Below are 22,497 nucleotides of genomic sequence, written 5' to 3'. Positions count from 1 at the left end.
CCAGGTGACAGTTCATCAGGGAGCACAAGGTAGAAATTCAGGGCAAGAACCTGGAGGCAGAAGCTGGAGCACAGGCCATGGAGGAACTCTGCTTATTGGCTTCCTCCCCTGGCCCCTGCTCAACCTGCTTTCTTATGCAACACAGGCTCACCTGCCCAGAGGTGGCACCACCCACAGTGGTCTTGGCCCTCCCATACCACACTCAACAATTAAGAAGATGCCCCACAGACAAGGCCACACGCCAGTCCAATGGAGGCAGTTCCCCAATTGAGGCTCCCTCAACCCAGATGTGTCAAGTACACTAAAGCTATCCAGCACAGACAGTGATACAGAGAAGTTACTTTGCAGAAAGGCTGAGCGCATCTAAAACTCCTAAACAGATCTCTTTAAAAAGAAAATAGTAAAGCATCATGGCACAGACCTTTAATCCCAGCACTTGGGAAGCAGAGGCAAACAGATCTCTGTGAGATCAAGGCCAGCCTGGTCTACATAGCAAGTTCCAGGCCAGCTGGGGCTACACGGAGACCCTGTCTCAAAAAAAATAATAATAAAATTAAAATTAAATAAAAATAAATAGATATGTTTAACCTTTATTCAGGGACTATCATTATTTAAAGGCACACAACTTGACTACTTGGATCACTCATATTCATAGAAGCCAAGAGTTAAAAGGTCATTACCAAGAGCTGGGAAAGCAGGCATAAAGACACACTGTTTAACACACGTTTCCAGTACTGCATGATGAAGTCAGCTCTAGAATTGGGTAGTGGATGGCAGCACTGCAAGTGCTACATGCCACTCAACTGCATATTCAAATTGGATAAAATGGTAAATTTTAACTAATGTGTATTTTAATGCATTTGAAAAAGAAATATGTGTGTTTTGTAAAAGCCTTATAATTAAAGAGTAACAATTACAAAAAAAAAAAAAGATAAAAACGGAGTGCAAAGCATTTACCTCCAGATTCCAGAATAACAGAAAACCTGATGAGCAGAATGGATAAGGTCCATTGAACAGCCATGGCTGGAGGAAAGGACCATGACCCAAATACCACTGGTTAAATCTGAGTCGCGCCTGCTCAGCACACAGACACTCCGTACATCAATCAACTAAGTACACCAGATCCTCCAAGATGCATATTGAAAAAACCAGCCCAGGGGCATGCATGGAATATTATGGGAACTGATGTCCCTTACTTACATCTGTCCTAACCACGGCACCTGTTCAGTCCAAGTTCAAGGCAGGTCCTTGTGCTTTTCGTTCCCCTTCAGCCTCACAGACTTCCCCCACAATATATGAAGATAGATATACAACATAAAACCTAAACATAGACCGCAACCTGAACCAAGCATTTTATATACATTAGTTAATTCAGCTTCACAGGGTCAATAAGAAAGCCTCTCTGACTGACCCTTTCTCCAGATGAAGAAACTGAAACTCAGGAAGCTTAGCCACTAGTACAAAGTAGCAGAGGCTGCTTAACTCACACTTCCTGGAGGATGCTTAACAAGAAATCCTGCCTTGCAGCAGTGACCACACCCAAGAAGTGGAAAACAAATTTGCCACTCCACCAGCACAAGCCAACTGAGACAATGAATTATCAATTCAACAAAAGAAAAGAAATTAAAAAAAGAATAGGAGCTTTAAAGACATAGTTATCACAGTTTCAGGAGTCTCCTAGGATACCATTGAGAGAAGAAAAGGAAAGGAAAATGAAGAGAGAGAAGAAGAAATTAAAGGAAAGGGAATAGAGTAAGGAAGGAGGAAGGGGAAGGAGGTAGGAAGGGAAGGGGAACAGGAGGAGGAAGGGGAAAGAAGAAGAAAGGACAGCATCCAGCAGTAAGAGGGATGGGTCTTGAAATATTACATTTAGGTACTAACTTTTCAGGAAGAAGAAGAAAATCTGTGTAGAGAATAAGTGTGCTACTAACGATGTTTATAATCCCATCATTTGCAGGGAGCAGACCTAGGCTGTGCCGGTGACCTGTCTGTGACAGTATCACAAACTTGGAGAGGAATCCATCCCAGGCTGCACTTGCTAGAAATGTAGATCACGATGCTCAGCATCCTCTGGAGGGAATGATGAGGCCCTGCAACAGAGGAGCTCTCTGGGCAGCCTGGTGACCCCAATGCTTGCTCTCAGGAAATATACCTCATATTTACCCTGTTCCAAAGCATTCTCGCAGTTCACCCACAGGGACACAATGTTAGTCCGTGGGCCCTTAGCTCTGAGCAACAGACCTAGGCAATTTAAAGACACTCCCTCCATACGCCTCTACCAAGTTCTTCCACAAGATACAAGGAAGGAGTCTAGGAGGTAACAGGAAGTAAGTTCCTACCTGAAGACTATACCCTCCCTTCTTGACCAGGTGCCCAGGATCCCGGAATTCCCTACCAAAGATTCCAAATCCACCACTGACGCCTGTCAGGAAAGAAGGCTCTGCCATGAGAATTTATCCCTCTTTGAACTGTACATGTACAAATGCAAAATGAAATAAAGAGAAACTGATGGATGGTTCCATGAGTTCTAAGGTAGGCTGGTTACTAAAAAGCTCAGCATCAAGGCATCAGGGAATTCAGCCCCCAAATCAATAGAGTTCTATGTGCTTATTTGTGGTTTTTCTAGTGAGAGAGTAAATCCTTAAAAGAATAAATAAAACAGCTAAGAAGTTTAATTCCAGAGAGTCACCCAGGCATGTAACCTGTGATTCGACTAAAATAAGATTTTTCTCATCAGAGAAAACTAACATTAGAGTCAGTTCCCTAATGCTCATTCCTTTTTAAATGTTTAATTTCCAAAACTCACAGGGAACTGAAATCATTTTCCATACATATATACACATATATATGCATATTACACTGCCTCATGTAAACATAGATAATGGATGCTATTTATCTCAAGGAGGAAATATCTTCTTGGATTTTTCAACACAATCTGTCCACCTATATATTTTTCCTAGTTTTAAAAGCTTTCCAATCTCATATGTCAGCTATTTTGATCAGTTCTGCAAACAAGTATAAAAATTTCTCAGTTGTCTAATAGTGTTGGTTATTATAAATATAAAGGAAGCCCCATGCAACATTCACAACTTAGCATTCATTAACCCAAAGCATTTTCACTGCAAAGGCACAAGGGCCTACATTCCCAGGAAGGCACATTACACTGCCCAGACACAATGTGTTTTTATACTCCTGATATTTGCAGTTCTTTGAGAAAATGAACAATCTCTACCGTTTACACTACAAGGAGGATGAATCCCATCCGAAATCTCAGTCCAGCATCACTCTCCATATGAAGTACCATAATACCATTTCAGGGAAAGCTGCCGTTGATCCATGAGGCTGTCCACTATTAGCTATTACACAGCAGAAATGGCACAGATCTTCCTCATAATATCCATTCGCTTGTTGGAGATCAGATGTCCTGGGATGATGCTTCCGGGGATTCATCTCTGTTGTTTAACTTGATTGTTCTGCATCTGTCTCCATCTGAGGACCCTCATCCTCCTGTCTCATCCCTGTCGCTCTTGCTGTTGGACAAATAATCAGCCAGCCTGACCCAGGCTTTGCCTCTCTTCCCCTATGCAATTACTTGACTTCTAACTGTGCACGAACTAACATTGTGCATTTTAATTCTGTGACAGTTATTTATGTAAATAAATATCTTAACTTGGTGACTTTAGAAAAGTCACATCTAGAGATTTACATATTGATGGTCCAGAAACCAACTCAAGTGTCTTTATTTGGAATTCTGAATGATAGACGTATATATGTGAGAGAGGGCACTTGTGAAAGCATATTCCTGTCTGTACATATTGTGAAGATCTAGAATTGCACTATGTGTTGGGAAAGAGCAATAAACAAGATGCGTATGTTCCCTGTATACAGACAGGTGCACTGGTGTGTACTTAGGATACCAAGTGTCTTGCACTGTGACTGGGAAACACAAAAGGAGGACATAGCCTAGATGTCGGGAGGCAGAGCAGGAGGCCTAAGAGATAATTAGGGAATAGCCAGAAGTAGAAGGCAGGGGAGAGTCCTAGGCTTTGGGGGCAGCCAGCAAACACTGAGGGAAAATGAGAGGAGATCTCATGCTAAATGACCAAGGGGCTGTATCTCAGCACCGACGAATGGAACCACAAATAACAATGCTAGAGAAAGGGCACTGACTCAAGAGCTTAAGAAGCTGGCTTGTACAGGGTGAGAAAGAAGATCTAGTTTCATTCTTCTACAAGTAGATTCCAGTTTTCCCAGCACCACTTGTTGAAGAGGCTTACACGTACTATGAAAACAACTCAGACTTCACACCTGAACACCAGAGGAAACAACCATGTGAACACCCACAGCGAGAGAAAACCCACAGAAAAGACCTTCGCAGGCCTCGGTGGTAGATTTGGGGTCTTTGGTGGAAACTGTGGTAGCCTGGCACCTGGTAGAGAAGGGAGGGTGTAATCTTCAGGTATTATCCTATCGTTGCCCCCTGGACTCCTTCCTGGCCTCGGAGCCTTACAGGGACATATGGATGGAATGTCTTCAAACTGCCTAGGCCTCTTGCCCAGAGCTAAGGACCAGGGACCAGTTGGTCTAACACTGTGTCCCTGTTGTTATTGAACTGGGAAAATATTCTAGAACAGGGTAAGCATGAGGTGTATTTCCTGAGAACATGCATTGGGGTCAATAGGCTGTCCAGGTGGCTTTGAACAAAATAAAGTAGTGTACATAGTTCAAATAGAAACATGGCTTAGATACATTAAGTGAAAACAAGCTATAGAACAGTGGGTATAAGCAGACAATATCTTTGTCTGTGCTATGAGCAAAGACGATTTCTGGAAGGAGGAACATGTACTGAGATGACTAACGTTGCTATGGGAAAGACTGTAGCACAGGGCAGAAGAGAAAGAGACATTTTAGAGGACCTGCCTTCATACTGTCTGAATTTTTTGTATTGTTCAAATATTACTCTTTTTTTGGTCCTTTTTGAGACAGGATCTCCCAGTAGCCCCAGCTGGCCTGGAACTCACTATGTAGACCAGGCTGGCCCTGAACTCACAGAGATCCACCTGCCTCTGCCTCCCAAGTGCTGGGATTAAAGGCATACATTTTAAAAGTTTGTTACTATTAAAAGTCACATACAATGAAATTAATGGATTTCAGAGAAAAAATATGCAAAATCACTCTAAAGAATCCAAAAGGCTCTCCAACTTTTGAATTTGTCAATCAGAACTGGCACTGGGCAGCGAGTGAAGGAGGGAAGTGTCCATCCAGTGGACCTAGGTCTGGACCCAAGCTTTTCAAGTCTTCCATTTCTCTGTGAAAACCGTGCTGTGTCTGAGATGGAGCCTCCAACAAGTTTAGCCTGATGTTACTAACCATCCTAACTGCAGAGCTAAATACCCAGGGCTTTGAGTCCAGGTCACTAACCAATTTTCCAGTTATAATTTATTCTCCTTTAGTGGTCTGCTGGTGTAGTAAGAGACTGTTATGCTGGTCTGTGTATTCCAGCCCATGTAATAATTGTATGAGCTCTTTAGATTACAATGTAATAACAGCACGGAAGGAAGGAAGGGAGGGAGGGAGGAGGGGGGAGGGGGAAGGAAAGAAAGACAAGGGAAGGGGGGAGGAAGGGAAAAGTTATTTAAAAAAAAAAAAAGGACCCACCATCTTTGGACATCGGGGCTTCAGAGCAATTATTAGCAGTGCCAGGACAAGATCAGCATTTGGGGAAAGGCCAGTCCCATGTCCACTCCCACATCCCTGCCCACACCCACACCCACACCCACTCCCACCTCCATGCCCACTCTGGCTACATGGTTGCATGTAGGGAGGGAGGGTAAGGAGGAAGACAGGCCAGCTAGGAAGCTATTGCAATGTTTTAAGAAAAAGATGATGGTGGCACAAGTTTCATTATTTTTACTTAAGTGCTTCATTGGTATTTGTTTTCCCTCTCAGCCTTTAAGCTTAGAAAGAAGAGACCAGGCCAGTCTTTCTAATCATATCCCAAGCACTCAACACAATTCCTGATACAAAGAAAGTGCCAATAGATATTTAAAGGGAGAAGAAATGGGTGAGGGAAAAAAGAAGGAATTGACAGCAAGGCTAAAAAGAAGTGAATACACTTAAGAAATGTTTAGAAAACTGAACTGCTAAGTGAATAAGTATGGTGATTAAAGAGAGAGAAATCAAAGTTTTTAGCTTGTGTTCTTAAGTGGACTATGGTGTCCCCCTTTAAGACAGGGGACACTACGGATGGGGAAGGGGTAATGACCATGAATGTAATTTGTTAAGTACTGACTGTGGCAACTACTGCGTGTAAAAGGAGTGTTCAGCAGCAGCTGGGTGTATGGGTCCAAAGATGGTCACTGGAAGTTTGTGAGAACATAGGTAGGATTCATTAGCATGAAGAAAGCAGCAGAGGTCATGTGTGGGAGTGGAAGAGCCCAGAAAGAGTGCAGGAAGAGAAGTATCCATGGATAAAATCATCAGGACCATCAGGTTTTAAGGAGGGCACAGAAGAAGGGGAGCCCACAAAAACCAAAGAGCAGCCTGAGAGGTGGAGCACTGTGGTGACCCCAAGCAGAGGCAAGGGCGCTTCAGGAAGGAAGTGAAGAACAAAGCCAAGTTCTGTCACTTCACAGAAGATGAACACGGAGGAGTCTACTTCGCTGAGGTCTTGGAGGGCTGGAGAGGAGTAAACAGGAGCCAGGGACACACATACCAAGTACCCATCCATTTTGAGATCTGGATTTGGCAGGAGAGGGGCTATTACCCTGTTTTTCTGTAGCATGCTGTCCTCAGTAACACTTGAGAAATTAACCAATGTCTCCTGGTTTGAGTCAGATGGCCAGAAGCTCCTATGGCAATCAGGAAACAAGTGATGAAGTCTTCCAACCCAAATGAAAGGTTTGATGGGCAGAAAAGCAAGATTTGATCTTGTTGACATCTTCTGTCATCACTGTCACAGAAGGTGAGCCCACAAGACAGGTGAGCTCAGAGCCCTCCAGAGACTCGGCCACAGAAGTAGACCAGGGATGGGTCAAAAAAGTTATCAACAGACACACATCAGTGGGTTTTGATCAGAAATGAACACCTGAGATAGCTGACGTCATTGTCTAAAGTGCAGATAGAGTAAATGTTATTTTTCTTTCTTGAAAGCTTTCTTAAAACTTTTCTAAAAACTTTCTTAAAAGCTATCCCCATGAAAAAGAATAAGAACTTGATTCATCTAGTGGGACTTCTTGGAAGCACTGATGCCCAGTGTAGCAGAGACCTGAACTGAGGCGGTAGACAGAGAAATCCTACGCGTCAGACTTCTGCCACCTAGCCACCCACAGTCCAGGCTCTATTAAGACAAGGGTGAGTTCCAGAACACAAAAAGGGATACCAATATCTGTGACTGACTGATCAGCAGTTCCGAGTCTCTTAAAAATGAGCATCCAGCAAGGTTCCTTACATCTGCATTCAACACCAAAGCTAGTAAGGTCAAGTGGTCACCCAGAATCCCAAGCACAAGATTGATTTGATGAACTAACAACTACAAATAGGCCAGACACCCCTTCCCAACTTTGGCAGCTTCAACATATCTTTGCTGCTGTCACAAAATACCTGAGGCTGAGCTGATTTCATTTGCAGGTCTCTAAAACCAAATGCAGGGCACAGGCAGCTGCTTAGCCCCTGATGCAGGGGGCCTCATGACAGCCATGCAAAATGGAAGTGGGAGGAGACAGAGATGCTGACCCACTTTACAGCAGCCCACTCTCATGGTAGTTAATGCAGTCACATGAGACCTAATTCACTCCACCAAACTTAACAGTCTCTCCAGAAAGACATCAACTCATTCATGGTGGTGAAGCCTTCACAGTCTATTCATCTCCTAGTAGGTCCCCAACTCTAAGGTCCCTCATCTCTCAGAAGCAATGTCGTGAGGACTAAGCTTCCAGCACAAGAACCTTTGCACACTAACCATATACAGAACATATCAACTCCCAAATACCATCTCCCTGGAGATGACTTCTTACATCTGTCATTTTTTCCAGGTTCCTTTATCAGCTTTCCATGTTAACCTGATCCAGTCTGAGTTCAGTTGAAAAAACAGCAGTCTAAGCCACAGATCACCTACTTGAAAAGAGTACAAAACCCAAGATTCCTTCACAATCTATCAGCTGTACAGCCAAACATCTGCCTGAATTTGTATTTCTGTGTGTCTGTGACCCAGGAATAGCAGGAGGAGCTAAAAAGTACAATAGAAATAAGGAGCAGGAAGAGCTACAAATAGGAAAAGCCAAACCCAGGCCTGCTTGTCTGTCAAGGATGCTACAAAGAAAACACATTAGAATAAGTCATTCATCAGCAACAGAAGTTTTCTGTTCTAGAGGCTGGCAAGACCAAGATCAAGGCACCAGCAGAGCCAATGGTCGGAGGCGGGGGGGGGGGGGCTGTTTCTTACAGGTGACACCTATGTGTGTCTTCACATGACAGAAAGAACATGTGATCTCTAGAAGGCCTCTTTTGCAAGGACACTGATCCCATTCATGAAGGTCCTGCCACCGCCTGACACCAATTGCTCTGGGGATTAAATTTCAACATACGAATTTTAGGATTCAAACCACAGAATCAGGGACATAAGCAAAACACCTAAAGAGCAAAGCCTTTCATTGCATTCTTTTTCGGAGAAGTTACAGGACAGTTTTGAATTGAAATTGAACAACTAGAAAGGATATTGTGGTTTGCTTGGCTTAATTGAGGTTTTCTCTTTGGTTGGTTGGTTGTGTGGGTGGATGGTTGACTGGGTGGCTGGTTGGTGAGGGTGAATGAACGAGTAGGTAGGTGAGTTGGTGGTTGGATGGTAGGCGGGTAGTTACTTGATTGGTTTGGTGGTGCTTGGGTTTGCGCCCAGACCCTTGAACGTGTTAGGTATGCTTTCTACCACCAAGCCACTTCCTCAGCTCAGTTAGTTTGTTTTGGAAAAAGGAGCTTGGTTTTGTTTTAGTTTTAGTTTTCAGTCATACCCTGCCAGAGAAGTTAAAGGTCATGGTGTCAAGTGGTTGTCACAGCCTGCACCCCAACACACTCATAACAGATGATTAAGTCACCATCAGGGAAGAAATGCACCCTCTCCTACAGTGAGCAAGAATCAGATTCAGGTACAGATCCCTCGCCCACCGCACAGCAAGGGACTGTAGGGTGAATGAAGTAGAAACAGCCCTGTAACAAGGCTTAGAGTTTCCTGATCTTTTTCTCAACATGCATTCATTCATTCATCTGTGTGTGCACAAGTGTGCGAGTGTGAGTGTGCATGAGTAGGCAGTGTGATCAGAGGAGGACAACTTACAGGAGTCCTCTCCTTTCACTACGAAGGCCCTGGAGATCAAACTCCGGTATTTGTCACGTTTAGTGGTAAGTCTTCTTACCTACTGAGCCATCTTGTCATCCACCCCTCGGTTTTTATAATTTTTTTCTAATTTTTATCTTTTTAAATAGCACCACATTTCACAAGGTTTTTAAAACCCCAATTCTGATACCTATTTGTTCAAAACAATTTTGTGTTGAAAACTGATAAAAGACTCAGAAAATAGATACAGTAGGTCTAAGTAGCCCAGTTTGCTAACAAGTTTGGCATACTAACATTTGCAAACTTCACTCTGAGAAGATGCCCCATCAGGTCCTGGCAAACAGCACAATGGTTAAAGCAAAATTCAAAGAGAAGCTTAAGACAGTTACCTTCCATTACCAGGAAAACTTTATAAGTCACAGGAGTTCAAACCAAAGAATCGCACAGAGTGGAGCTTCAGCAGAGATTTATGTATTTATAGAAACAAGGTTCCCACAAAAATATTCTGGGATATACGTGTATGTGTAAAGATTGTAGGAAAGGCCTAAGTACTAAAAAGTGATTGATCTTTATTTGCAATAAAAGAGGGCTTTAAACAGGGTACAATTAGTAGTTTCGTTCTTTCTGAGCAGAAGCAAAATTACTAAAGGCCAGCAAATCACATACCTCTTAACTGATAGGCTGCAAAGGAGCTGAATGGACGTGGGACGGGGAGGAAAAAAGTAAGCCGAAACACCAGTCCGCGTCCCCCATCGTGCTCTTGATCTGTGAACATTGCCCTGGGCAAAAGTGAACCTGGAAGTCCCTCAGGTTGTCAAGATTGACTTCACCTTCTTCAGTGTGAGGTTTAAACCCACATAAGCAGATGTCCAAAGTGCCTGTGAGGTCAGTCCCAGAAAAAAGCTCCACATGAAACCAGAGTTCGATCTCAGAAATGTTTTCTCACTGGATAATCTCAGAGCAGGGCGGCATACAAAATGGCAGTTGAATGGATGCTGAGGTTTGCTCACTGTCTCAGAGGTTGAGCTGGGTCGCCAGTCTTAGGGCACTTGGAAAGATGGGGCAGCAGAGATATCAGAAAAGAATGAGCAAATAACCTCTGGCTACAGGTCTTTCAGTGGGGCTGGCAAACTGTATGTATGTATGGTTTCCTACTGCGATAAGACTCCTTTCTGCTCTGTGTTCTCTGCCCTCCCTCCACGATGAGTGGGTTAGCATTCCCCATCTATGCCAACTCATAAAAACTTTCCTTTACAGCCCAATTTTGTGTATGAATTGTATAAGGAAGAGAAATATAATTAATATAATATAATATATTTCAAAGTAAGCTAAACACAGGAAGGTATAACTTCCCATGTGAAGATGAAGTCATGGCTTTGTAATCAGTAATGGTTCATGCACTGTTAAATTACTTTGTCTCCCAGACTGGATATGCAGAGTTTCCCATGCCAAGCTTGTCTTCCCACTGCTAAAACTTCTCCTCTAATGGTGGATAGAGTTCGACCTCAGTCGGAGGACAAAGACCAGCCTCCCCTCACTCTAAGGATAAGCCACAGTGTTTGCTTGGATATGAGAAGAAAGAACCCATCCCTGCAAGGCCACAGGCAACTCTCTTTACCACCTTTGGTTTTTGCAAAGAGGCTGGAGCCTCTAAGGCATCTTTCTAAGGTCTTGATTTAAAATGACCTTTCTGAGCCTTGACCCTGTGGTCCCCAGCTCATTAGACTAGCACTACCATGCCACCAGCCATGGTAGCAGCTCCCATTTAAAAAGACAGTTTGAAGGAGCTCAGAACATACACAGAAACATGCCCCTGCAACACTCTGATCACGAGAGGTTTTCAGTCACACACTGCTGACTCGGAACACCATGACCCTCTCTTTCCTTCACAGCTGATGGAGAAACTGCAGCCCCCACCCCGAGCTGAAGCTTCAGGGAGCTGCAAAGCCAGGAGAAACTTGTCTGAGCATCAAAACCAAAACCTTCCATTTGTATCTTACAGGCTGAGGCTAGGGGCCTCAAGACCAGGTAGCCAGTTAGGGGCATGTTTGGGTGGGTTATTGTTGGGATGAGCTTCTGTAACTCAGCTCCAGTTTTCCAACATCGGCGATTTTTGAAACGTTTGAAGAAAGAGCTTAGTATATGCACACTGTTTTTCTTTGGAGGGATTTTATAACTTTAGTAGCCTTCACTCACTCATCTCCAGATCAATATTTATGACTTCCCAATCTCTTGGACACTCCAGAGAGCAAAGTGAGTGGTAAGAAGGAACCCTGATTGTGTGCGATCTTTGCCTTTTTAATGGAGATCGATCAGCAATCAAATGCAGAGCTAAAATTATCAGGCTACTTCAGAGATCAGATCTCAGCCATTTGGGACGACAGAGTAGGATTTGTATTTTTAAATAGCTTGACAAAGTAGATTATGAAAAATAACCTATCAACTATTAACAATCTACTGTTCATGGTTATCTCTCTCTCTCTCTCTCTCTCTCACACACATACACACACACACACACACACACACACACACACACACACACACACACACACACACAATACCACTAAATAATATCTCTCGAGTCTGCCCTCGCCCTGGGCCATCACTGTCCACCCGGAGTGTTCTAACATCGGGGTCTGGCACCTTCCGCAGCTCTCACTGTATTGACTCAGGGCTCCAAGGTGACTCATCCTGGTACAGCCCTGCCTAGGGTATGTGACACTAGAGCCACGGAGAGCCAAGAATCTAGTGAAAAGTGACCTGCCCGACAATCCGCACCCCCTGGTCGTGCCCCCTTCCAACACCCCTTCACCAAACACGTACTCTCTGTCTCTCTGTCTGTCTGTCTTATACTGTTCATGGTTATCTCTCTCTCTCTCTCTCTCTCACACACACATACACACACACACACACACACACACACACACACACACATACAACATTCCTAAATAATTTCTCTCCCGAATCCTGCTCCTGATTTGTAGGAATCAAGAGGCAATAAATATTGGGATTGTCCAAAAGGTCCAAAAGGCTAACCTTTCATGACTCAATGCCACATTCTACTTTTGGTTTTTGATCCTACAAAAGCATTCTAGAGAAGATGAGTCAACTCAGCCTAAAGATAATGCCAGTACAGTACATGGTATTCAATCATGATCTGATAATGTTTCCCTAACATGCAGATGAGAAGTAAGTTCAAACCAAGGAAAATTACTTGGTACTCAAGGCAAAAAAGGAAAGTAAAAAAGAGAAATTCAGTCCTTCCCCACCTAAACAATAACTCTAAGTTTATGCTCCTATGACCTAGATATAGTCAAACAGATCATACAGATTGTTCCTAGGGAGAAAGAGACCTCAGCTTTCAACTCTTCAGCCAATTCTCCAGGTTAGCAAACATCTTTGCAAGGGAATATTGAAAGAGACACAAAAAGGGTTTATGGGATAGAAACAGTGAATGACCTTAAACAGACCTAAACTTGGGATAAGGGAGCTATAAGCACATTGCTTGCTTGTAACAGCATATAACAGGCTCCTCTCTTAACTCTAAGCACTCTGAATTCCCACAAGGAAATATCACTTTTCAGAGGAGTAGAAAATCAAATACGTTTTCTTGTACCGTCAGCGAAGGGATGTGGGAGAAAGCAGGGTCAGAAGGGTCACAGGGCCTTTCCATTGTTTTACTCAACACAGCAAAAAGAGTTTGAAGGTGTGACAGTAAAGAGACTCCAACAGACTGCGCTGAGCTTAAGTCTGTAAATACCTCCACTGTGTGGACTGCTTTCACCTCCAGTGCAAGCTCCAGTAGATAATGAGTGTTGTAAATCAGACCGCCTTATTTACTAACAAGTCTAGTGTGGTTTATGTAAATGCAGGGTTTTTAAATGCATGAAAAGTACAATCCAAAGTTCTAGAACGCCCAATAGAGGAGCTGAGGAATAAGCATCATAGCAAGAAACACCGAGGCCTTTGGCTGAGTCCTTGTGAATGCCAGAATTGTTCTTAAATACAATTAATTGCAGTAGTAAAGCATATTAAGGCGAGGGCCAAAATCAATGTATTAATGGCATGGCATTAGTGCTGCTTAACCAGACAATAAGAAGATGCACAAGGCACTCTGGCAGTAGGGCTGCAGAGTCTCTTTATCCTATGCTAAGAAAAATAAAGAGTAGATGAGTTTCCAGTTATTCCCCCCAAATTAGAGAACCCCACTCTAGAAACTCAGAAGAAGCTCCCCATTTAGCTTTCATAAACACATGCAATATAAAAATGCATAGCTGCAACAGCAATGTAGATCACTTAACGCTGCTTAACTGTAGACTGCAAAATGCTTAAGATGATAAATTCATTCTAACCGTGCCTTTTATTTGCCACTTGAGTAAAACAGACCTTGCCCTTTACAATGCATCTTGACATTTGACACAATGGGGACTTAAATGATCAGTTACATAATTCTAATAACATTCTACTTACATGTGACATTGGTATTATTTTTTAATTAATTTAGCACTACTGTGGCATAACCATTTCTAGGTATCAGGAGCTGCTGCTTAGCAATGTGATATTGACTGAATAGGATCCACAAACAGAGAAGCACAGACCTAGACAGAGTAACTTCGGAGGTAAAGAATCTAAGACAGTCACTGTAACATGAAGATTCTTAACAAAATACATTCAATAACTGACAGCAAAATGTCAACTGAACTTCAATTATGTATGCAAACACTGTATGCTACCTGTTAATTAATCTGTGCATATATTTTCAAAATGTTCCTTAGGTTCTCTCTAAAGCCTGAGGGATACCATGGTTGAAAATATAGATACTGAGAGATATGTTATTTTCAGGTTGTGTGGTCAGTTGTTGCTCTAGCAAGTTCTGAGAACATATTATGGAATTTAGTCCTGTTTTCAAAGGATAGAACACATAAATTCAGAAGTACACCAGTAAACTAGTATATTAACCTAGGATATGTGAGGGACAGCACTGAATCTAATAGCAAAAGTTTAAAAATGCTTAATTTGGCTCCAACTGGCACGAGTATCCACTAGCCAAGCTGTTCAAGCAAATGTTAACATGAAAGGAAGAGCACAGGTGCTACCATACAAGGCTGAAAGGGAAACAAAATCACCTACTGATATTATTTTGAGAATTTTTTAAAAAGTAGACTTCAAAATAAGCCTTTGAGGTGCAATACATTTTACAGGTAAAGGCGCCAAATCACCAACTGGCTGGGGCCAAACAGAACTAAAGGGCAGAGTAGACAAAATTATCATTTTCCAGGTCTCACATCTCCTCAGCCCGACTACTATTAGTAGCCTAATTCCACAACCTGAACACTCAGCTCGGCCCCATCTATTTCTCAGTTCCCTCAATATCAATAGGTGTTCAATCAGAAAAAGAAAACCACCAGGCATGGTGGCACATGCCTTTAATCCCAGCACTCAGGAGGCAGAGGCAGGCAGATCTCTGTGAGTTCAAGGCCAGCCTGGTCTACATAGTGAGTTCCAGAACAGCTGGGGCTACAGGGAGGCCCTGTCTCAAAAAGACCAAAAAAAAAAAAAAAGAAAAGAAAAGAAAACCCTAAGCGTGAGAACCGGGAGTACCATGCTAGAGTGAAGGACTGTGGCAAGCTTTTGTGAGTATTTCAGAAATAGGAAGCTGCCTTCACATAGAAAAAAGTAACCGCAATTGTAAGAAACAACAGGGACGCTGGGTCCAGTCTCAAAAGTCAGACTTAGTACTATTCTAATTTCTTTTTCTTTTTCTCAGCTGATCTTAAAACAATTAAAGTGAAAATCACAGTCTGTATCTTCTTTCTTCAGTCCTTGTCTATCACCTAATACAAAAAAAAAAAAAAAAAAAGCCTGCATTCTCCAGCAATGAAAATACACCTCCCTGGTTCTCCAAATGTCAGAAAGGCTCTAAGTCCCTCATGGCCTCCTCTGACTGACACTGATCTCTCAAACAGCATGGGTTCTGCAAAGAGCCACAGACTCTTTGGACAAGCCCAGTCCACGGCAGGCATTGCTGGGGCCCTAACCCACCCTCCTTTCCCACAGGGCTGCTATGCTCCTTGCCAAAGGCCAAGATCCTGACACCCTGGGTTCAGCCCACAGTTGGCTGCTCGCATCAGGGCTCAGCTATATACCAGGCCTGCACATTCCCCTCTGATCTGTTCTCACTTCCTTCTGCCAGAGCCCCATAGACACGAATATCACCAACAGAACTGGCAGCGAGATTAAAAAAAGGTTCTTACTTACATTTAAAAAATAAAAACAGGTTATCTCCATCCACTGCGTTGGCAGAGACATGGTTGTGCCTTTTGGGGGGGGGGGGGTGCATGCGCACTCGCAAACCGGAAGGCCAAGCCCAAGCCCTACTTTCAAGGCTGCCGTTGTTCTCAGTGTCAAACACTGAAGATCACCGGGAGAAACTTTGCTTTACAGTCCTCTACATGGATGAATAAAACGTCATGTTCATGAAACATGAAATGGCAAAATCCCTGGAGAGGAAAAAGACAGAACCTCCAATTCAGGGGACCTAGGAGTGCTGGGGAAAGGACTACTGGGTTCTTGCTTGGCAGTGTATTTGCCACAAGACATCCAACAGGGATAAAAGCAATGTATCACTCTGCTTCTCCATCAAGCCGGGGCACCCTGTAACCTTTCTAGGGGCACAGGGACCCAAGACTAAAGCAATCATCCATTGGGGTACTCCACGTTGCTTTGTCATCCAGCCTAGTCCTGGGAAATTATATGATGGGCAATTAAAATGAATAATCCAAATGGTCTCCAAATCTCTGAGAAGTCAAGTCCAAATTAAATCAGACAAGGCTTTTAGGCTTCCAACGATCACATTTTCCCTTTACAGCGAGTGCTTTTCAACACTCAGAAGTTCTCTTCTTACAGATCATTTTCAAGCCATCTCTGGATGCAATCTCCTAAACCAACTCTGATAGGCGAGATGAAGAGGGAACTGGCCTCCTCCAAACCTTGGGGAAAGGCTAAGGGAGAGAGCCACATTTTCTTCAACAGATTTCTGAAAGTTAATTATTTTAACCTCCTTTCTAGTAAATATTACTGGAACTTCTCATACAACACACACACACACACACACACACACACACACACACCATTTTACAAAACAAAAATGTTCCAAATTACTGTATATGGAAAGCCTAACGCACACCCATGAGAGCTTTGAAACATAAAATGCATGTGGAATTCCATCCCAAAAGGAAAACATACATGTATTTAGGATTATATATCCATATATAATCTTTATGTGTCACACTTCGCCCTGCCAGGGAAACAGACAGGTAAGTGACAGATGATCCATCATCTCTGCATCTCCACATTCTTAGGATGGCACTCACATCCAGGGCATATCTGCCAGCCCAGCCTGGGCCCCCCGAGGTCGAGGATACAAAGAAGGAGGGAAAGTATGAGGAACTTACATTTCAGTGATGTTCTCGGGGTCTGCACTGTTAGGCTCCAATCTCGGAAAAGCAACGATACCAGGGGAAGGCTCATTGCACCAAATCCGAGAGGCACTGCACTTGCAGGACGGGGGACAGGCGAGAGCGACCCTCCAGAAGCCCACAACCAGCCAGCAGAAACCCCAGAGCCTCGCCATGGCGGGTCCATGCCACCTCGACCAGGACGACATCCCTAGCTGCCAGTGCCAGTCCGAGTGCGTGTCCCTGCGCTGCCCACGCCGGCTTCCCCCGCGGATGGGGGAGGCCTTCCGCGTGCCCTCCGCCCTCTGGATTCCTCGGTGCTGGTCGCCTAGTGCGGAGTGCAGCGGCGTATCCAAGGCTGAGCCGGTCCGTGGCTGAGCGTATTCACGCGGGCCGCGGGGTTCACAGTGGCCGGGGCATCGCGGGCCTCTTCACAGGGGGCGCTGCTGCGAGCTACACCGTGGCCGCGGCTGCATGGCCCCGCACGCCGGGCACCGGTCCGCGGCGCTCACGGGACTCTGGGTCGCAGACTCCTTACTAAACCGTCACAGGGATCGGTGCACACCTCAGGGCTGGGGACAAACAGACACAGATGAGACTAAGTGCAGCACCCCAACACCAGAACTGGGATCCGCTCCCTTCAGCTGTCCTGGCCCCCACCTGACCCCAGCCCGGAGGCTGGACGCCAGTGCCCAGCAGTCAACTTGCCCCCTTGGTGCCAATGACGCCCCCAGGATGCCCACCCTCCAAGCCCGAGGCCGAGGGAGGAAAGATCGGAAAAGGGTCTGTGAGACCCGATTCTATGGCACAGGCCCAGCGAGGGACCCTTTGAAGAGGACTCGAGACTGCGATGGTTCCGCCACCGACGGGGCCCCAATGATGCTGCAGAATCCTGGCGGCCGCCGCGCGGGGGGCACGGGCAGGTGGCGCGGCACGTCCCACCTGGGGAGCAGCTGCGGCCGCCGCCGGGCGACAGCGAGGGCCCGAGGCGACGGCGGCCAGTGTCTGCGCGGCTCACCCGGCCTGCGGCGCCTCCCGCCCGCGGCGCTGCCTCCCAGCTCCTCCCGCCGCCGGCCACCGAGCGCGGGGAGAGAGAGCGCAGAGCTGCGCGGCTCCAGCTCAACCCGCTCGGGAGCCGCCGCCGCCGCCTCTGCTACTGCTGGCGAAGTGACGTGAGGGCTGACGCAGAGCAGGGGCAGAAACTCCAGAAAATTAGTCTGAAATCCAAAAACACACACGCTCACACACACGCATCACACCCTCCAGACAAAAGCGGCGCGGAGGGAGGGAATCTGGGGGCGAGCGGGGAGGGGGAGCCTTCGGTACGGTGCCGCTGGCCAGGCGCAGACGGCAGCGTGTGGGAGTCCACACTCGCGCGCTCACACGCACACACCTTGGCTGGGTAGACACGCGCGCGCGTGTGTGCGTGCGTGTGTGCGTGCGTGCGTGTGAGTGTGTGAGTGTGTGCGCGCGCGCCTGCTGGGATCCAGGTACCTCCGAAATACACCCCTGCGCCGCTGGACGCCCCCTCGCTCCCTAATTCTCACCGCGGTCTCTGCTACATTGCAGCGGTCTATCCCCCTTTTGAAATGGAAACAGGGCTTGGTTAGGCTCTGAAAAATGCGCTGATTCTTATTATAGGAATCCTCCCTTCTCTCTTCTTCCCCGCTGCGTCCTCCTTCCTCACCCTACGTAAAAGGGAAGGCAAGCTAGTCCCAAAACACAGGGACGGCGAGCTATCCCACCCCCCAAAAAATAAATAGCATCCAAATGTGCTCTGCTTTCCTTAGCGAAGGACCACAGTCCAGATCTCGGACCACCTAACTGGGGAGTGGTGGTTTGAGGCTCTCCCTGATGATGTTTTTGCCGAGAGAGCCCAGTCTCCAGCCGCAAGTCTAGCTCTTGGAAGGGTCTTTTTCCTGCGGCTTTCGTCCTCGCACGCGGGGTTTCGTACCCTCAAGTGCGGGGAAAGAGCCCCTTGCGCGGAAGGGCGCGCGCCTGCCGCTCGCCGGCTGCTCTAAACGCTCTGCAGCAGCCTTTGGCCTGTGGGATGTGTGGCGTCATTTTCTCTGATGAAGGATGCAGCCATTCCAAGATCGTAGCTTCACTGCCAGCAATGCCCACCCTCTTGCGGGGCACCCGGAGCCCTTGCTCCCCTGCCCCGCCGTACCTTGCGTGTGTTCGTGTGTGCGCGCGTGTGCGCGAACGCGTACCCTGCGGCCGCGCCGCCCCAGCACGACGTGCTTCCAGCGACCCAGAGCCCGGCCACGGACAGCGCCCGAGTCTCACTAGGGACACGTGAGGCGATCGGGAGGGTCGAGTGACAGCCCGTAACTGCCGTGTGGGTGCAGTTAAGCGACGGCTGCGGGGCCTTCGAGAGCCTTGTCTGAGCCCGTTCTTCCCAGTTGCGGCTCTGCTCCGAGCCTGTTTATCCGCAGTCATTTAGAAGGGAACCGGGTAACTGCACCGCAGTGTTGTCTGACACTTCCGAGGGCTCTGGTGCCCCCGCGCGGGGATACGGAGCCGGCACGCTCCGGAGCGCCAGCCCCCCTCTGCGGTAGCGCTGGCTCTGCGCGGGTACGCGCTCCCGCGCCTCTGGCGCAACCAGCCGCGCCCCGGGTGCGCCTCTCGCCTGACCCTGCCAGCTCCTGCCTTGCGGACCCAAAATCCGTCTGCCTGCACAGGCCGGGGATGCAGAAGGATGGAGGAACCAAATGTCAGATGAATGCTTGGGTTTCCACAGGAGAACCAGAAAACAATTAGCAGGGCTTTTGTAAGTAGGTAGATGCCAAGCACTGAGGACAGTAAGGACAATTCCCCCATGACACTCAAACATCTGGCCAGGAACAGAAGCCAGCAGGTCGGCCTCACCGCCTCCACAGAGTGCCGAACATCAAGCTGCCAAGCTGAAGTTTATGCCTCAGTTTGGCCTCTATCTTTTGCTGGGTAAGAATGTGACAAGAAAAGCCAAGGCCAAAAATACCTCAGTCCAGGAGACACAGTGAAACTGGACCTTATTTTGCCAATGTCTTTTAAGTGGAGAAACCCCTAGAAACACTGGGGGGGAAGATGAGTGGACACCCTCCTGTCCCATGCCCACTTTCACTTGGTTTATCTCGGAAAATTCCCTTCCATAATATTTGGTCTTTTAAACAGATCATTTACTTATTATATTTATTCTTTTGTCTCCCAGTAGAATGGAAACTCTGTGAAGACAGGGAATGTGTCAGTTTTATTCACTGAGGTAGCTCCAGCACATAGTATTAAGTTGTGTGTTTAATGGATAAATGAAATAGATGGGAGTTCAAGTATGACTTCCTTAATTTCTAGCATGGCAAGTCATCTGTGTAATTGTCCCTGGGCACAGTTCCTCTCATCTCCTCCCTTCTGAATTGGTCCCATGATTGGGATCCCTTCTCAGCACTTAATTCTACCTCTAATGACCAGATCTGTTCCTTCCCTAGGTCACAGAGGGCTTCCCTTTCGTGCACGCTGGTAACTCAACAATACCACAGACATGATAATCAATAGCTCCCTCTTAACTTATAGACTTAAAGATCAATATCAATTTTAAGACTTTAAAGTTGTCACACAGAGACCATTCCAGACTATGACATTTTAGGAGACAATGATCATTTTAAAGTAGATAATATGAAACAGAGGTTATTTTCCCCAGGTCCCTCTAATGCAGAGATAAAGATTAAGTGTTGTAGGTTCCTGCCTGCTCTGAGCCATGGCACTGTCTACCACAGAAATTCACAAGACTTACTGATTATAAGCCACAGGAGGAAAAAGCCAGATATGTCACAACTCGGTCATGCATTCACAAATCATGTGTATTTTAAAGGTTTCACACACACACACACACACACACACACACACACACACCCTTAATACATGAAATACACTTTTTCTACACTTTATTTTACAATGCTTACAATTCAATGAATTGATTCTACCATCTAATATTGGGTTGTGAAAAATAACAAGACGCTATCAACTGAGGTTCAACTCAGTTGAACTTAGGTTCAACTTCCCAGTCAAATAACTAATGCACTGACCAAAACATGTGAGACATGATTTTAAAAAGAGTGGTCATCAGACAACAAAATGAAAGCTACAGCAAAGTCTACTCCATTCACTTAGGAGCCATGACTCGGGGTCAAGGGAAATCAAGGCAAGCAGAGCACCCAAGACAGAATGGCAAGGAGCAGAGTGTTGCATGGAAAGAAAAGGCAGACAGAAAGAAATCATGAAGACCAGAAGGAAAAATAACAAAACGGGAAAACAGAAAAATAGTTAACAAAATCAGGATCTTATTCTTAAAGATGTATAAAACTGATAAATGTTTGGACTAATCAGGAAGGGAGAAGTCAGGAAAGGGGGTACTGGAGAGCTAACTCAGGGGCTGAGGACCCAGGTTTGTGTCTCAGTACCCACATGGCAGCTAACAACTATCTATGACTCCAGTTCCAGGGAGTCTGACGCCCTCTCTGACCTCCAGGGAGACTGGAAGCCTGTGGTACACTTACATACTTGCAGGCAAAACACTCATACACATAAAATGTTTTAAAATATGTTTCACAAAAAGGAAGAGAGAAGATACAAATTACCAATAATAAGTGAGTATGCAGGACTTAGTCACACACACCTTTAACCCCAGCTCTCAGGAGGCAGAGGCAGGTGGATTTCTGTGAGATAGAGGCCAACCTGGTCTACATAGCAAGTTTCAGGATAGCTGGGGCTACAGGGAGAGTGTGTCTCAAAAAAATAATAATAATGAGTGCAATGAGCACTAATTTATAAATATTAACAAAATCATAAGGGTATATTGTGAACAACTTCATGCAAATAAATTTAACAACATGAATAAAATGATTGTTCTCCATGAAATGTACAAACTAATGACACTGCTATAGAAGAAACAGATGACCTGAATAGTCCTAGGTCTAATGCATAGATTTATCTTTTAAAATCTTCCCACATCTGGGAAGATGGCTCTATGAGGAAGAGCGCGTGCTCTTCAGTCTTGAGCACCTCAAATGCCCAGAACCCATGGGTATGCTTGACTGTAACCCCAGCAATGGAGGCAGAAGCAGGCAGATCCCAAGAGCTCACTTGTCAATCTAGCCAAAAAGGTGAGCTTCCAGCTCAATAAGAAATCCTATCTCACGCAATAATACAGAGGGTGATAGAGGTGTACGCCCAACACCCTGCTCTGTAAATTAGTACAACCAAGCACTCCTGTATTTATTATACTATTCACAATAGCCAAGGTGTAGAATCAACTGGATAAAGAAAATTCAGTGTGTATATACACAATACAATAATACTTTCCATTAAAAAGACAAAATCTGGGGGCTCAAGTGATGACACAAGCATGAGGACCTGAGTTTGACACCCCCAGAACCCGCATGAGAGCAAGGCTAGGCAGTGAGTTTCTGTAATCTCAGCACTGGGAAGGCAGTAACAGAAGTACCTCGGGTCTTGCTGACGGGGTCTGTGAGATATGTAGAGCAACTGAGGAAGACCTCTGCCCTCCCCACACATATATGCACATAGGCATACATGTACATGCATGTGAGCACACACACACGCACACACACACACTAAAAATCTGTCATTCATCTCAACATGACTAGAACTGGAGAGCACAATGTTAAGTAAGCCATGAGAAGAAAGACAAATGACACCTCATTTCCCTCATATGTG

At 45.6% G+C, this 22,497-nt stretch overlaps 1 protein-coding gene across 12 annotated transcripts in view; it reads right to left on the bottom strand.

Moving 5' to 3' along the window:
- Ntrk2 (neurotrophic receptor tyrosine kinase 2) overlaps window positions 1-19,209 on the bottom strand; it is a 385,346-nt gene extending 366,137 nt beyond the window's left edge. For 2 of the 12 annotated variants that reach the window (XM_029554239.1, XM_029554245.1), the window contains exons 1-2: window positions 17,728-18,174; window positions 16,783-17,357 (exon numbers count right to left, since the gene is read on the bottom strand). In XM_029554239.1, coding sequence (XP_029410099.1) covers window positions 16,783-16,994 — 212 coding nt within the window. In that variant the 5' untranslated portion in view covers window positions 16,995-17,357; window positions 17,728-18,174. Of the gene's footprint in view, window positions 1-15,586; window positions 15,653-16,782; window positions 17,358-17,528; window positions 17,553-17,727; window positions 18,177-18,332; window positions 18,426-18,739; window positions 18,762-18,955 lie in introns of those variants that run through there. The other 10 variants (XM_008849411.2, XM_029554243.1, XM_029554241.1 and 7 more) reach the window with 10 other exon arrangements.
- Between the last annotated feature and the right edge of the window lie 3,288 nt (window positions 19,210-22,497).

The sequence above is a fragment of the Nannospalax galili genome, unplaced genomic scaffold, assembly GCF_000622305.1.
Source record: "Nannospalax galili isolate Female #2095 unplaced genomic scaffold, S.galili_v1.0 scaffold704, whole genome shotgun sequence".
Lineage (NCBI taxonomy): Eukaryota > Metazoa > Chordata > Mammalia > Rodentia > Spalacidae > Nannospalax > Nannospalax galili.
This window is presented reverse-complemented; position numbering and strand designations above follow the sequence as displayed.